This window comes from Alligator mississippiensis, chromosome 1 (genome assembly GCF_030867095.1).
Source record: "Alligator mississippiensis isolate rAllMis1 chromosome 1, rAllMis1, whole genome shotgun sequence".
NCBI classification, from domain to species: domain Eukaryota; kingdom Metazoa; phylum Chordata; order Crocodylia; family Alligatoridae; genus Alligator; species Alligator mississippiensis.
This window is the reverse complement of record NC_081824.1, coordinates 464,648,810-464,666,496: the sequence shown is the minus strand read 5'-3', so window position 1 is coordinate 464,666,496 and position 17,687 is coordinate 464,648,810. Positions and strand designations below refer to the sequence as shown.

At 47.2% G+C, this 17,687-nt stretch overlaps 1 protein-coding gene across 6 annotated transcripts in view; it reads right to left on the bottom strand.

The window, feature by feature from the left end:
• Window positions 1–840: 840 nt before the first annotated feature.
• The window catches only part of TENM4 (teneurin transmembrane protein 4), a 766,508-nt gene continuing 749,661 nt past the window's right edge, over window positions 841–17,687 (bottom strand). For all 6 annotated transcript variants that reach the window (XM_059722139.1, XM_019493579.2, XM_059722142.1 and 3 more), the window contains one exon: window positions 841–7,760. In XM_059722139.1, coding sequence (XP_059578122.1) covers window positions 7,002–7,760 — 759 coding nt within the window. In that variant the 3' untranslated portion in view covers window positions 841–7,001. The remainder of the gene's footprint in view (window positions 7,761–17,687) is intronic.

The following is a 17,687-nucleotide window of genomic DNA, read 5'->3' as shown; positions in this document are numbered from 1 at the left end:
TAACCTTTCTCCTGCAGGCAAGGCCGCATGGGCTAGTGCCACAAAGCAGGCTTGAGCAAGTCAAGGCTGAACGCTGTGCCACCTGGTGAGATTCACAGCGGCCAGTAGACATCAGGCTCCCTGTACAATATTTGGGGACACATCTCCATTGAGGAATGGGGCTCTCAGAAACCATCAGGCTGGCTGGGGGGGGGGATTGCCAAAATTAGCCAGTAGGCAGTACTTAACTCTGGCCTGGAGATTCAGCTCCATGAACCATATCATGGATCTAGTTAGGTACCTGAGCCAGGTCAGCCGATCTTTCTTGCTAGAGGTGCCCTGCTCAGTGGGCAGGACAAAACCCAGCTCCAAGGCCTCTTCTGCCTGGTTTGGAGCAGAGAGTTGAATGCACATCAAGTGATTTATCATGGGGCTAGGTAGAGTATGCTGAGGGTGGGTGTTTGCCTTTCTTAATCACTCCTGTTGAAGCTCTTCTTTGCATAAAATACTTAAATATTCATTAGGCTTGAGAGCAGCTCAGCCTGCCTCTGTAGCCTGTTGATTAGCAATTACTCCCGGGAGGGGGGAAAGTTGGGTGCCTGTCCCTATTGCCATGAATATTTAAATATTTTATTTTAGAGAACATAAAACTGGAGGTGGCCTGCTCAGTTCCCCGGGGCTCGCAGAATAGACATTAACAAAACCATTCAAACAAGAAGCCAGTTCTTGAGATATGATATTCAAGCTCTGGAAGGAAGACCTCATCCGCACAGTAGTTTTAAATGTACTGGCTCATTAGCCAGGTGGATTAGAGCTAATCATTTGTGTTAACCATTAAACAAAGCTGAACCAAACCCCACGTTAAACACAAAATATTCTTTTATTTGTCACCGAAGGCTACACACGGTCACTTCTGTTTTTGATTTTCTAGAAGGTATCTACATCTGCCTTATTTACAGCCTCGGAGTATTTACACAGTCAAGAATACAGTGTTAGAAACACAAAGTGTCGAGAAAAAAAAATTTCTCAAAAAATTAGTTCCAGACTTCAGGAAAATTATTACACATGGTAATGACAAGAGTCTCCAGTGTTGCTCTGTAGACGCAGCTTTGATACAGAGTCCTCCTCATTGACTGGAGCTGCCTTCGGAAATCTTCACGCAAAACAAGCAGATTGGTTTGCTTTACTAGAAAATGTGATTCTTCGTTACTTCAATAACATCGGTGAAACTGTCCTATGGTTTAACCTAGTCTTTGCCAGAACAGTTTTGAGCTCTGAAAAAAATATTATATTTCTTTATAGTTGGTGTGCACTTGGATTTTTCTGGGCTCCTTTGACTGCGCAGAATTGACCTCTGGGATGGAGGCTGTTAAGACACGTAACATTTTTCTCAGTTGCACAAAGTTTCATAGTAATTAAAGAAAAAGAGATGAGCATTTCCCCCCCTCCCTCTTAACTTCCAGACTTTGTTCACTTCAAATAACACAGCTTGATATATTACTGCAGGAAGCCTGGACTGCCCCATATAGCAGGACCTGATACAGTCTTCCCTGGGTCGAGGTCCATTTGAGGGCCGTTCTGAACCGATCGCTCTGTTTGCTTCCAGCAGCGCATCTATTCAAATCACTTTGCAATCACTTCACTGAAGTGTACCTCTGCCGTAGAAGTCCATTGGCTTTATTTCTTTTAAACTCAGTAAACTCTTTATTGTAACTTTGGAAAATAATAAAGCTAAATATTTACTATGGGCTATAATAGAAAAGAAATGGCAACCACTCTTTTGTAGTCGTAACAAGGACAGCAATAGCAGGAATAAAAATAAACAGGTCAAGTCACTAACACACTACATTTCTGCCAGGTTTGCTGTGCTAAGTCAGGTAGGTGAATTCTGTATTTAAGTAGAAGAAGGGCCAAAGCTTTTTTCCCACTCCCATCCAAGATCCTGCTGCTATGCATGCCATCCTCAGTGTAATTAATGGGTATTTCCCAGGCTCAGCAGTGCTGAGAGACAGCCCTTTGCAGCCGGACAAGAAGATAAAACAAATAACACTTAACAAGGCAAGCAATCCTTAGCTCCATTATTACTATTAAATCCAGTTATTTTACCTCCCCGTTTAAGGAGTGCCTGCATTGCTAAGGGAGATCCGTGGCCCTGGTTTCAATTATGCCTCGATTGAATCAAAACAGACGGCTGTGCCGTAAATATGGGGGGCAAAGGGGGGGGTTGCTATAAATTGTGAACGGGAATTCTAAAATATCATGTTAAGAGCCTTGTCTTTGCATAATGGATTGTGCTGCCATCTATCATGGTGACACTTACAAGTCACAGCTGAAAAAGTACTTTATTAGATTTTTTTTTTTTAACAATTTTGATTTATTCTTGTTACAGTGTCTGTGTAATAGACTGAGCCGAATCTTACCCTGCTCCTAGAGCTCAATAAAGCAACTCCAGATATATTACAGAAATCCCTCACTGTTCCCAAGCTCCAGCCAAATGGTGTCTCGGGGACTGTTCCCAATCATCTCTCTTTTAAACCCAAATCAAGCACCAGGTCTCTTAACGGCCTCCATCTAATCTGTTCTCGCATGGTATTTTTTTTTAGATTTGTTGGCCCATTTTCACTGTGCCTCTGATCAATAGCAGGGATGACAAAGATATGATGCATTGTATGATTCCCTCCGGTCACTGGGGCTTAATGATTTTTTTCCAAGCTCTGGGTACAGAACATTTCTGTCCAAAAAAATAAAAAAAAGCTTGGAAGAAACAAACATTTTAGGACTTCTTGTTGTGCTAAATTAGTCAAGCAGGGGCTGAAACTGCTGCACAAACGTGCTGCCTTCGGAATAAATGAGAGTAAGCGAGAAGCCAAGTTTGTTAAGGAAAAAACATTTATGACGAGCCCTGGCCGTGGTGGATGAACAAGGTGGTGGGGCGGGGGAAACTATGGGAATCCTTCCCTGAGCCTGAGCTCCCTTCAGGTAGGGCTGAATGGTCCATTGTCTGGATTGTTAATGGACAAGCCAAATTTATTTGTGCTGGGCTCCAGGGCTCTGACTCTGGTCCAGGTCACTGCCTGCTCTGCTTCTGCTTCCAGATAAACTCATTTCATCACCAGTAATAATTACTTATGGTGGGGCAGGGAGAGGGGGAGTTGAGCCTGCAGGATCTCTATAAATAGAGGCCAGGCCAGCGGGGGAATTTTGTGGGACTTAGTGCTGTGTTGGAGCTCAGTTAGGAGACCTTAGGACACCTAGGCTAAAGGTCAACCATGGCAGATCAAAAACGATCACTTTTAGCTAGCATCCCTTGGTTCAAGCTGCTGGAGGATCCCTGGAGAGACTGGCAGGACTTCTTCAGGGGGCTGAAAGGAGCACTGGCAATGCCAAAAGCTGAAGTCAGCTGCTCCATACGACGGCATGGGCTGGCAGGCTAATGAGTGTTCGGAGCCAGGATGCTAGAGGGGGTGACCAGTCGTCAGGACTGAACCTGCCACCCCTGGGGCCAAAGGCACAAGCACCTACTGCCCATGATGAAAAAGCAGCCGCTTGCCTCCACAGACCTGCAGCACACACATCGCTCTGTCTGCTCCAGGGAGTAGCTTCAAAACTGCAACTAGTCCATCATATTGCTGTGCCCTGATGATAAGATGAAACCCACTCCCCTACACCCTCAGCTGCTTCTTCATGCCTTTGTGTCTAGCTGCAGACCTACATCATCAGCTGTCTCATTAGGACAGTATAGGTTTGGCCCAGCTAGAATGAGAGCAATGTCCCTTGGTTTTAAAGGGCTTTTTAAGTGTCTAGAGTAGGACCAGTGATTCAGAACAACCCTTGTATTTCTGGTGTGCTACACAGAGCTTCTGCTACAGGCCTCCCCGGCTTTCAGTGGGAAGCCAGGCACCTCTACACCCTGCTTGCACATGTAGAGTTAAAGCCAACTTGTGTGGCTTTGGCCATGGCGTGGCTCTGGCCAGCTCCTGCCTACAGGCATGATGAGTGCAGTGGGTAGGTGAGACTCAAGAATAGCTGGAAGCTGATTCCAGGGTATTAACTTGTCTAATAATCTTGACAGACTGTATAAAGCTGTGAAAGTGGCCTCACAGTCCAGCAGGGTTTGCAATGAGGTATTTTATAGAGTCATAGAAAATGAGGGTTGGAAGGGCCCTCAGAAGGTCACATCTAGTCCAACCCCCTGCTCAAAGCAGGACCAGCCCCAACTAGATCATCCCAGCCAAGGCTTTGTCTATCTGGGTCTTAAAAAAAAAATCTCACGTGAATGTCCCTTCTCCTCCATGTCAGTGTAGCCCGCTGACCCTCATAACACTTCCATTCTCCTTGTAACAAGCCGATGGGACTAGATCCTGGTGCATTCCCGCTCTTCTCATTCATCTACATACACAGAGAAATGTAACCAGGACCAAAGGATCTACCTATTTTGCAGCACACTGTCCTTGAATTTGGGCCATGCCTCATTTCTGCACAGTTTTCCCTGGCTTTGGCTGTGTGCACTGCCTCCTATGCTCCTCCATGCAGTAGCAAAAGTGCTCAGACACAATGGCCTGCTGTTTTAAGACCTCCACCCAGCTTCTGGCTATTCCCTTGCAAAGGCTGCTTCCCGGTAGCCAGTTCTCCCGTTCTGCAAGGGGAGTTTAACTAATAACACTGGGTTACACCTTCTCACAGACACACCTTCCTTCCAGGAAGTCGGGAGGACTCAGGAAAGGCCATGACTGTGGAGGAGGATTAGTGACAGGGTGAACCGTGCAAGAATCTGGGTTTGAATCACAGACAAATAAAGATGGAGGATCCCTCAGGAGGTCTCTCCCTCTCTGGGTAATCTGCTTCACTGGCCCTCAGTTACATGGTTTGTCCTAATACCTCCAACCTAAATGTCTACTGTTGCAGTTGAACCCCTCTTGGTGTCCTTCGCCCCCATGGACACAGGGGATAGTGGAATGCCATCCACTTTGTAACATCCCTTGGGCTCAGTGAATGTTAGCACCTGGCACTTACAGTGGGTTTGGGTTTGAAGCACTGCGTTGGAAATTTTAGTGAGCAAAGTCTCTTGGGAGATGTCCAGCAGCCTCTTGGGCAATGCCAAGATAGGATTGAGATTACCACCATTTTCTCTACTCATTGGTCCAGCAGGATACCCTCTCCCTCAAACTTGCATGGTTGGCATAGGCCTGAGCAGAAACAGGGACATCTTTTTTTGGAGGAAGGCAGGACTGATGGGGCTGGGCTGTAGTGGGAGCGTGGGTGAGGGAGTGATCTCAGCGGCTTGTAGGACTGCATATGCCAAAGAAGAGCTTGAAAAACTCTCCCTTGTTGGGCTCAGACAAGCCAGAGTCGGCCTCTGTTTCGAACCTGGGAGCAAAGGAACTGAAACATTTCAGGGCCTTCATAAAGGCTACGAGCAAGGGTGAAAGTTCAAGAAGTCACAGGGAGAATGTGAGACATTGGTCTGTTCTGGAGCAATTTTACCCAGAGGTCTGGATGTTGTGATGCTTCATTTTCTCTTAGCACAGAGATGTCCCACATCCCCACCCAACTCAGATAGAAAGGTTTAGATCAGTCTCCTCGTTCACTCGAATCACAAGGACTCTTGCAGAAATCAGAGCAAGGGGGTTACATGAATATAAATTACATTAGCATGCCGAGCAACTTCGTCAGCAGTTTCTTATTAAACTGCTTGGTCTCCTCTGCAGCGGGCCTTTCTGTTACAACGCCTCCTTGTCACAACTAGCACTCACCTGGGCTATTCCTTTAATTCAAACTCCAGGGACTAGGAACAGTTAGACGATGGGTCTGATATTTTCCTCCTTATCCTACCAGTTGCATGCTGTTGCTGCTTAGTAAACATTTTAAAATGCCCACTGCCAAAAATCCCAGAGAGACTGTTATCTATTTGCCATAGTCATGATTGAATGACTTGCCAGAGTGTTGCTTAATTTTCAGGCCAATTAAAAACAACCCCCAAAAGCAGGAATGACAGAGTTTGACTTTTCAATGGTCTATCACTTGAACACAAAATTCAAATTAGTTTCCTAAAAATTAACTTCCTTTATCAGACACAGGACAGCGGACTGCTGTCCATGTAACCTGGTGACCTGAAATACTATACATTTAATGAGGTTAACAAATGTACAACTTCGGTGTATTCAATCCACCTCTTAACAGCTCTGTGCAAGACAGAGAGGTTTGTTTTTTTTGCTTTTCATAGTAAAGCGGGAACATCTTTCTTGGCCTTTACTGGATTTTAACTAAAAACAGGATTTGCACACGCACCAAAAAATAAAATAAAATAAAATAAAAAAACCTACTCTCATAATGAAAAAAGACTGATTTTTTTTTTTTATTCCAGTTCAGGAAGGAAGAGAATCATCTTGCAAGTTAATATAATCAGCTCCTTTGCCTCTATAATCTACTTCTGCACAGCAGGAGCCCAAAAATACTTTGTCCCAAGTGAAACGTGAAAACTACTGGTAAGTTCTCTTTTGAGGCACACGATTCAGACAGTCACGTTAAGAGGTTCGGAATCAGTGTCATCTTCCGCTTTGGCCCCCGTCCTTGTTCCTTGGGCGAGAGGCTTCTCTCTCCCTGTCCCAAATCGGCAACGGTTAGGATGAAACGAGTTAGCACAGACACCCATTTCTCACTTCACATCGAGTAACCTACGGACGTACGTTGACGACTCCCCACTTGAAATTCCTCACAAGGTTGCGGGGTTGGGGCGGGGAGGACAAAAGACAGCAAATTTCACTGTGATCACGCAACGGCAAAACATACCTTCTGTTCATTGCAAAAACCGCGTGAAGGCCAAATTTGAAAGAAAAGAAAAGGAAAGAAAAAGGTACGTTGCATGAGTTACAGTGCAACCGTGTTATCATCTCTCTCTCTCTCTCTTTTCCTCCCCCTGCCTTGCTTGTTTTTAGAAAAAGGATTGAGTACAACACAGTCATGTAAGTGGCCACAAAAGAGTAGCTGTCTTTGGCAAGAAGTCAGCGTCTGGACCCTCTATGTCACCTTCTGCCCATTTCGCTCTGTCTCATAAAATGGATGTTGTTGGCGCTGTCTGACAGTTCTGGGTACTGCTCCACTGAGATCACAAAGTAGCCATCGTAGGCCTGTACCCGACCTGTGTTAAGCACCTGCTGCTTCTCCCCTTCTGTCCACGAGCGAATGCCCTCCTCCCCATCCCGCAGTCTCTGCTGCTCCCTGGCCCAGGCCTGGGTGACAGCGCGCTGCCTGGCCAGCTCCAGGATGCGGGCCTTCTCTTCATCCAAGGTGGTCCCATAGCGGGTGTTTAGACACAGCGCGCCGTACTGGAGCTGGATGTCTGTGTAGCGTCTAGTCCTTCCACTAAGCACTGTGTTGATTTGGGACACCGTCACATTCACGCCGTTCTCCAGGGTTCGCCGCCCGCCACTGAGGCCCAGGATGGACAGGTCACTTTCCGATGGCCCTTGCTTAATGAAATAGTGCGTGTCCACTCCATCTATGGTGAAGTGCAAGTTCTCCAGGTAGTGGGCATTGTTCAGGATGGCTGCGATTCTCCGCCCGTCCTCGTTGGCCATGCTGATGATGTCGGTGGCCACTCGCCCGTCCTTCATGGCAAACTTTACTCCTTTCCCGAAGATAGACCCTCCTGAGGCAAACCTGTTGTTCTCCTTGACTTGTCGGCACCCGGCAATGCTGGAGCTGTAAATTTGTTCGAAGCGTTCCAACGTGACGAAGGCCTTCAGCTGTTTCTGCACTTCGCACTGCACCCCCAAGATTGACTGGGCAAGGAGAAAGTGAGAAAAAACAGGTTAGGAGAAGCTGTGCAGTGAACAAAGTATCCGGGAGAACAAGAGAATAACATGGTACAAACTAATGAGAAACACCAGAGGGGTCTGCTCACCCATTCTTCTTTTTAGCTTTTACAATTAATTCATTATTCTTAACCCAATGATTGAGATTCACATGTTTGAAGGGTGCTCTTCCAAACAGCCATTGTTTCAAGGAGCTGAACTGATTTAATGTCACTTCCTTTAACAGAGTGGAAAGCTGGACTGGATGGGAACCAGCGTGGAGGGAATTTTTAGCTCAGTGTTGCATTACGTGCAACTGTTGAGTCCTAGCTCAGACTCGACCACCTGTTTGTTCTTTAAGCTCATGAAAAGTTGATTGTTTGATGCAGTGGTGCTCAATTTACAGCTTGAGGCCTGGACCTGGTATGCGAAGCCCATGTGAATGGCTCATACCTTGCCTGGGCTCCTTATGTGGCATGAGCGCCCTGAGCTCACTGGCATGTCAGTGTGGGCTCTGGCCAGTCACTGCTTTCATGAGGCCCTGAAGCCTGATGGGGTGAATGCCAAAACAGGGGACGAGCAGCAGTGGCATTTCCACGCTCCCCTGGCTCTGGAGCTCACAGCAACAACTGATAAGCTCAGAGAGCTCATTGACTGTGCAGAGCTCAGGGAATGCTTTTCTATGTGGCCCTCAGCCCCTTTCTGATGTTACGGTTTGGCCAGCTTTTAAAAAAGGTTGAGCACCACTGATTCGGTGCATGCATCCTCCTCCGGACTCCAGAAGCAGTGCGCTACTTGTTAAGGGACTCACAGGGGGATTACTATTTGAGGCTCTGCAAGAAAGGTACTGTGTGAGATCAAACTATTTGATGTCTTTCTCTCGCAACCCACCACCACACTGCTCCCAGTTTCCCTGTGGGGTCAGATCATCAATGATCGGGGCTCCGTCACGTATTGAGACAAAACTGAATAGGGGCAGCAGACTTTGATCAATTAGTTAGTCACAATGCAAAGTCACTTTTGCTGTTAGTGTAAATGTACCAAGCAATTCAAAAGCTTTTTCATTACTGCAAAATGTCTCTGGCACCATGGTCATCAGTTCCTGGGGGTGCAGTCTTTTTTCAAGCCCCTGTCCATGAACAATCATTCACTCAAATTGCACCAAAGCAAGAGGATTCCACAACAAAAGTCTCCTTTCCCTGCCAAGGACGTAGTTCAATAATGCAATGACAGCCAGCATTAAAAACTGAGCACAGAGAAGTGTGCGCTGTGCTTCTATTTTTTTTTTTTATAGGGTAGTTAATATTGGTGAAAGGGGCTGGATTACCAGCGTGGAGGCAGAGGACCTATGAGCTCCCACTGTGCGTCAGCCCCTTCCAGGAACAGCAAAGAAAATGCACTGTCCAGCTTTGAACGCTCAGCTGATGCTTGCAGAAAGAGTGCTCCTTAATGCTAATTTACATGGTGGCTTTTGTGAACACCTGTCTACCAGGAAGAGAATGGAGATGCTCATCCACTGCAGACCTGATTTATCATTAGGGGTCTACCCAACTCGAGGAGGCAGCTAGCCGATTTCATAGGCAGATGACAGGGCTGACTGCCATTTTCAAGGGCTTATCATGGCCCCTCCCACCCCGGCCATGCCTTTGATTGGCTGAGGGACCCTGGTGGCTCTGTCCCTTGCTGCTGATTGGCTGCAAGGGCTGTTACCATAGAACCCTACCCCTTGCCCTCCCTTGGGGGAGCCAGCATTTTATTTTCAGTCATTTTAATTTTTTTATTGTTTTATTTTTTGCGGACATTGCCCGCTTTTGTGGGCAATGCTGGATTTTACATTTTTCCATGAAATCTAAAAACTCATCATTTTGGTAGGTCCCTATTTTTTATATTATAACAGTAGCAAGACTTTGAATTCATGACAGCATCTTCTGGTGGAAAATCTCCAATCGTTTTACATGAATGTATGAACCCACTACCAGCCGTAGCAATCACAGAATCATGGAAAAGTAGGGCTGGCAAGGACTTCAGGAGGTCATCTAGTCCAAGCCTCTGCTCAAGGCAGGTTCATCTGAACCCAAACCATCCCGTGCAAGTGCTCATCTAACCTATTCCTAAAACTCCACAAACAACCTTTTCACTCAGATACAATGCACATGACCCAAGGATGCTAAGATCACCCTCACCTGCCACAGGTAAAGCAGGGGGACAAGGGCACTGTCCATGTCCTGCCACTGCAAAGTTTATAAATATAAAGGAAGGTCCAAGAGAGGTCCAAAGAAGAGGACCATTTTCCCTGCTTCCACCCACTCCTGGAGGAGGCAAACCCCCACATAGTTGGTAACAGTCTAACTATGGGGTTAAATTCCTTCCTGATCCCAAATGAGACAATCAGCCTGTTCCTGAGGAGTGGGGAAAGACCCTTTAGCCAGGAACCTCTGGGTTTGAGTTCTAGGCACCTATTGTCAACACCTATTGCTCCTGAGGAAGGCAAAATCCCCCTGGGCCCCAAGACTTGTAGCAACAGAAGGTGCGAGGAAAATTCCTTCTTGGCCTCTTGTAGCCACCAGCAAAGCCCCACGTTATATGTGAGAAAACTGGCACGGAAGACTAAATGACTCACTAGGGTTGTTGCTAAAGGTGAATTTCTGCAGTGACTTACACCCTGAGCAAACCAGCTTAAAAGCAATGGGATGGGGCGGGGGAGCCCATTACTATATTTTCTTGCATACGAACTCCCAAATAAGATGCGCACCTTGTTCTGGGAATGCAAAATGAGGTATAAAAGATTTTCCCAATCATGGCTCAGCCCCTGCACAGCCCAAGCTGCTGCCAAGTCAGCAAGAACTTCGGCAGGATTACAGCTTGAGCTGCAGAGTTTCCAAGGAAAGAGCGAGTGACACAGTGACTTCTGCTGCTAGCGTCACTCACTCTTTTCCTTGCAAAGGGTGGCCCAGCACAAAGCCAGCCCCTGGCAGTCATAATAGTATCCCCATCCCTCTATTTCAGTCTGCACATCAGCTTCCTTGCTTGCCCCAATCTCGGATAACTATTTTTTGGAGAAGAGGGCATGCGGTATGAGTGTAAATATGGTAATACTAGATTCCGGGTCCTCCCAAAACTCTCATCTGGGCTAGTGCTGCTCCCATGGATCTCCCATTTACTTTGCCATCCTAGACATCTTGCTAAAAGAGCAAAGCCTCCAACTTGGCAGATGCTTCAGCCAGATTTGTGAGAAACATGTTTGGAGCTTGCTCCAAGTTGAATCTTCAGTAGGAGACTTTGCTATTGACACCAGCAGGTTGCCACAGTTTGTACAGAGACCAAAAACAAGAGATGACTTGGAGAAGCTCATCTTACTGCTGTGGTTTGGGAGAAGGGATTCTCTTGCACCTTGGGTGACTGGTGCCTCCCGGCTCTGGGAGGGAACCAGCGGCCGATCGCCAACCCTGCCAACCACAGGGCCGGTGCTCCCCATTTTCCGGCCGGCGAGGGCCAATTTCAGAGGGGACACGTGCCCCCCCTATGCATCGCCTATGTCATGGGACAATCTAGCTTGTCTCTTATGTTTTAAGACTGACCACAAGCAGAGGAAGAAGCTAGAATGGAAAGTGCCCCCCTGGGCTATTCAGTCCAGTTCCTGCATTCACAGGTAGCCGTTCCTCTGTCCATTCCCATAGGATCAGGGGAGGGATGAGGCAAAGGAAAGTCCACCACTGCTGATGGGAAAGCTGGGATTCCCTCAGGGTCCTGCACAATTTCCAGGTGAATCTGGGGAGTACAAACCTGCAGCTGCTCTGTTAACCCCCTAGCTGCAGGACACAAAGCCCACCCAGCTCAAGAAGCAGGCCTGAACAGTTCAGCTCCAGCCGGATCAGGCACTCAGCTGATGTCGCCGGCTGAGCCGAATTGCCCGGTTCCATTTCTTGAGCTGGGTGGACCCTTAGCAGGCCCTGCTGGCTCTCATCCTGGCTCAAATAGGGGCCAGGCCATTCTGCTCCTGAAGGATCAGGCCCTCTGCTCCCTGTATTTCCTTATTATCAGCAGCTAAGTTTAGGGGGGGCAAGGTGCGTTTCATATGTGAGAAAAAACAGCACAACAAACTGGGTGCTCTGACTCCTTGTCCTGTGCCCAGCTACCAGACAAAGCTTAATGCTATAGCAATCCTAGCTGAGGCATTTATGTAGGGACTGCTATGGAGCAACACCCAGAAACGTGGGTTGTCTCCCAGAGCCTTACGGCTCCAGTATTGCTCCTAGCAATTGTCACCCAGAGAAGCAAGAACAGAAACGAAAGTCTTCCACATGGCAGTGCAGTGCGTTATCCCTGTAGCCCCATAATAATTAAACACTTCTCTGATAATCTACGGGTGAGTCCGATAATATAGGCTGACTTTGAAAGCTGCTTACTTTTAAGATCTAATGACCTTGAGTATATTTCTTTAATAAAAGAGTGTATTTTTTTAAAACATCTAATGGGCGGGGGGAACCCAGCCTGTATACTCTTCTCTGAAAGTGAAAGTGGGAGATGCAAACAGATTACGTAGCGTTCAAAGAGACAGCATATCTGTCTTTGAGACTTATCGTTTCTTTTTTCCTCTTGCAAACCATTTTAATGAACTAGCAAGGAAGAGCAATAGAGAATTACCAGAAGAGCTGAAGAGGGCATATAGCAAATATCTATAAAAATTCTGTAGCTTTTGGCGGCTATAAACCAGAGTTACATATAAAACCAGCAGAAGGAAGGGATTTAATGGTTGTTTTATTTCAATATATGTCACTGGATGCAAGAGACATATGTATTCTGGGCTGGTTTTCCCTTACTATCTTTTTAAATCAGATGTCCTTTCACTTTATCTTACCAACTGGAGAAAAGAGAGTGACCTTCAGCATTTGTTTGCTACTGTGCAAAGCTCAAGAGAATAGTACATCACAGCAGTTTTGGAATAGCCTCTTGAATTTTGTTTGCATCTCTTGGGGACTCAAAATACCATGGCTAGTTTCTTTCATTCACCGGTTTATGCAGTGCCTTACCCTGTGTGACGCCTAAAGCTTTTGTTTTCTGTCATATCCAAAATGTAAGACATCTGAGCAGGTTTCCTGGTCTATCCTGGAACGTGATTTCTCTTGGATGGGCTTATCACAGTCAGCAGGCCATTTCTAATGGGGTGATCTCCCGGGTAGGACTTCTGGAAACTCTGGTGTGACAAGTGATATTGCTGGCTGTGATAGTGCTGTCTTTCTTTCTTGACAACCATAAAAGTGGCCATTTGGGCAAAGGAAGGAACTTTGGTTAGAAGCCCACAGGAAAGAGCATTGCTTGGTTTTAATATGTAAAGTCATCCAGATGGGGAGGGGTGAGCAACAGACTGCTTTATACTATGACTGCAGCTGCATTGGTCCTTACGGATGAGACTGGTCAACTAGCAGTAATGAAGAAATATCAATAATAATAGCAACAGTTTTCTATCACCTTCTAAAACCTCACTGTTATTATCCACATTAGATTTAAGCAGCATATTCAACTGTGGTTAATCAATATTTAGGAAGTGGCATAACTGCTTTTTTCTGGTCCCACCCTTTAAATGGGATGACTGCAAATTGGAAAGTGTTTGGAAAAGAGAAGGGTGAATTGATCATGGTTTCCAAAAGTGGTTCTCAATTTTTTTTAGATTTGAAGCACCCCTCATTAGACTCCAAGCACCTCTTGGAACTTGCTAGCTCTTAGCTTTCACTTGTTTGTTGACTGGAAAAATGCTAGTGCAATTTTTCTGTTGCACTGAAGTCAGAAAGATCCTGACAGGTCAGAATTTTTCCAACACCATGGAGTCCTATTTGAAATATCTGGGTTGGTCTTGTGAATCATGTTTGCACATCTAACGGTGCTAGCATTGTATGGTATCCCGTGGCACCTCTGAAAGGATCTCAAAGCACCCCAGGGTACTGTGGCATCCTGGCTGAGAATCACTTGTCTAGAAATACTTGCAAAGGGAGGAGATTTTGGAAAGTAGGGAACTTTTTAATACCTCAGGCAAATGCATAGTGAGAGCTAATGACTTGATTAAAGAGATGAATTCAGACTTGAAATAAGGCATTTATTAGCAAGTGAGGGCAGGGAACCACTCAAGCAAGTTATTTGTGGACTGGTGACTCCTCCAACATTTGCCTTCTAGAAAGACCAAGTATTTCTTTAAAAGAGACGCTACTGTTCAAACAAGTATGGGCTGGAATTTGTACGTAGGTAGAAAACCAGGATGGCTCCTAATAATTGTCTCCAGCTTTGAAACCTATTTGTGTGATCTTTGGAGAGGCTGATACCCATGGCTCTCATCTGAGTCAAGGCTGCTCTGCAAATCAGGCCCGTTACTCAGCTGCGGAAGTGCTAGGACCACAGGGGGCCTGTAGTGGCTTCTATGGGACCTACAGAAATTCCCAGTGGGCAGCCTGGGCACTGGGGTGAGGATGTGACCCTAAGTGACATCAAACAACCTGGGGAATAGGCCCTGATCTCTAAGGCTGCCTATACACATGCTTAGGGGCAGGGGGAGGGTATTTTAATTAGAATGGTTCCCAGAGAACCATTCTAATTAAAACACTTCACTGTCATGTGTATTAAGCCTCTGCACATTTAAAAATGGCTGTGGGATGTTCATTTGACGAGCTTTAGGTAAGCACCCCCACAGCCATTTAAAAACACAGGGGGCTTAATACAAGTGACACTGCAGCGATGCTGGAGCTCTATAGTTAGAATGCAAACGAGCATGTCTACAGGCAGCCTAAAACCCAAAACCTGTGTTTTAAATGCCAGACTGAGTGAACAACCATAGGCAACTGGTAGGGGGTGCATGTGCCCCCCCAGATGGGGCTGGTGCCCCCCAATGGTGGATACTCCTCCTGTGGGTGCCCTGCCAGATTCAGGAGGCACCAGTCACTCATGTGAACAACCTCAATGAGCGATCAAATGCAGCAGGCAGGATGTATACATCCTGGAGGATTTTCCCTGGGGAAGATAACATGTGCAACACTCACACACACTTGGGCTGTGTATGGTAAAGTGTGTGCTTTGGAGTGTGCATGTTCTGGCCATGTGCTCAGCACATGGCAAGCTGGGGCTTGTATTGGGAACCAGAAAACCTGCTCCCCATGGGGGGTTGGTCTCTACCCCTTTTCACTGGAGAGATGAGCAAAAGCTATGTGACGGGAAAGCCTCAGGTACAGGGAGAGAGAGTCTGTTTTGGAGTTTGAGACTCCTATTTCCTTCTTCTTTCCCCCTTTTATTTTTTTTTGAGTGGGGGTGTTGATCCCTGGAGCAGACTGATCAACAGGGATCCGGGTTTTCCGTTTCCCATGGAAAACCAGAAAAAAACACAGATTTCCCCCTTTACTGGAGGAAAATGTGGATTTCTCATTTTAATGGAGAAACTCACAGATTTTGCAAGTTTTACAGAGTAAAAGACCCAGTGCTTCAGGGTGCAGCAGGGCTGTGTGGGAAGCTGCTTGCTGCAGTGAGCTCCGTGCTGCCCTGATGAGACATCCCCAGCGCGCGCGGCAGCAGGGGTAGTGGCGCGGGGTTGTGCCCCTCACTGCCAGGCAGGCAGCAAGGGGGGAGCCAGGCTCTGCGCCGCTGCAGCAGCCGCCAGCTCCTGGCAGCTAGGGTCCCCCCCTGTGGCAGGGTTTGGGGAGTCAGGGGGCTGTGGGTGGGGGGTGAGGGGTACCAGCAGGGCTGGGGAGGCTGTGGGAATGGGGGAGTGGGAGAGTGAGGGACCTTTCATTTCAATAATGGATTTCGTGGTTTTTATCAGAGAATTTGCAAATTTTTATCAGGGAAAACCAGGATCCTGCTGATCAGGAGCAGGTCCTGGCAGTTACTGGTCACATGGGCTCAGCTCCTCTTCTTTGCAATTGTATTGTCTCAGCGCAGTGGCACAGCTGGGACTGGATGTCCAAGCTGCAGCCATTGTGGCCTGGGCCCTTTTTGTTGTTTCACAGCTATTGCGTTTAGCCTAGCTGTGTGGCTGACCCCAGCCATATGTTTGGCTGACAGATTGGGGCTAGGGTGAAGCCTGGCATGGTTTGAACCAGGGTGAGACCTGGCATTTCTTCTCGTTGATCCAGGCCTCAGTGCAGTATAGGTCTAGCTGCCTTCTGCTGCCCAGTTCAGGCCCAGCGAGATAGCCCGGACCTCCTTTTAGCTCTTTTGTAATTTATGTCCCAAACAAGTGGTGTGGTTGGGCTCTAGCTGTAGGTCAGGCCCAAGCCAAGATAGGCCTGACCTTTCCTTTGCGTTCTTCTGCAGTTTTCTGCCCAGCAGAGCTGGGATTGGGATTAGGAGTTTTGGGGTGCAGTGTGCTAACGAAAGCTGCAGTTAACCCCTCAAAGCCATCATTCAGAAGTGGAGGTCAGCGCTCTACCACATTTCCAGGAGCAACAGAGCCCCTTGCAGCCAGAAGGACCCACGCTCTCGAGCAGCTCCCCATGGCGCGGCGAACCCAGGGAGCAGCTCAGGACTCTCCAGTGTGGGCCCCCCTCTCCAGCCCATTGATGAAGGGCTGGCATAGGGGTGCAGGCCCCCAGAGCTACCCTCTAGGGAGCTCCAAGTCCCAGACTGCCTGGGTATGGGTGAAGTCTCCCCATGTGGATGCCACCTATAGACTTTGCTTTGTAGTTAATAGTGTTTTAATATTATATTTAGTGTTTTCTTTTGTTTGTTTTTTTAATTCCCTGTAATAAATTTGGTTTTTTGTGTTTATATTGGTGGAAGGAGGGGGTTTTGTTTATACGGGACACCCCAGCAAATCTAATGTTCCCAGATTTCTGGGTGGGGGCTCGAGCCACTGGTATAATTTATGGGGTATCCCAAAATGTGAACCCAGCCCTTTTGGCTGTTGACCGGTGCCTGGCAGAAGGGTTACACATGCAAATGCCCCCCACCCCCATTTCACAGGCAAAAACAATGCAGTTTACTCCCTGACTGCTACAGTTTGACTCAGCCCAGGTACAGAGGAGGAATACCACCAGCTGGCCTGGGTTCCTCTCGCCCGCTCCCATAGCTAGCATTGCAGAAAACAAGCCTGTCATCAGAGCCCAGCGCTCACACGGCCAAGAGCAGTACAGTTAATGAAATGATGACTGATTCCAAAACACCCCTCCCCACAGACAGAGCTGTACGCGTTCCAGCAATTACTTGGTAGTTCAACAAGACAAAAGGGAAAAAGGAGCGAAATTGGATTCAGGTGCTGCAGCTTTGCAATATGCCAGAGGTCACCAGGAGTCCCCTGCTGGCCAATAACATTGAACTTGTTCAACAAACAATTTAGTGACAGCCTCATAGTCGCAGGGAAAAAAGTGCTGCCCAACAGAGTATTGGATTTTAAATGTCACTCTGGAGCTGCAGGGGGATAGCTAAGCTAAGCCGAGCTGAGCACGGCATTTATGACATGCTGGATATTTCTGGGCTGAAAGATGCTCAAGTTCAGAATGAACCCCCACCCCCCCCCGCAAGACTCCTGGGGTTATGTACTCGGAGGAGATAAAACTGCAGTCACGGATGAGGAGCTTGCTTGCTTTGTGCTTACTCTCTGCTCTTCTCCTACGAGGATGGGGCACAATGCGTTGGGTCATTACATTGATGTGAACTAGAAGCCACTTCACTCAAGTCGATGGAGTAACTGCTAAGACTTGAGAGCAGAGAGAGTTAAATGGAGAAACCTGTGACCTCCTCAAGCCGCTCCCACTGGAGTGTATGCAAAATTGTCCTTAACTGTATTTTCAGGTGTTTTGTCCAGGCTACTTTTAAATGATGGGACTTCTTCCACACTCCTTGGAAGGCCATTCCACCACTTAACCAGGTCTTCTCACAGGGAATATGTCCTGAACTTCTATTTAGCTTGGCTTAATTTCCTCCTTTGGTTTTAACATG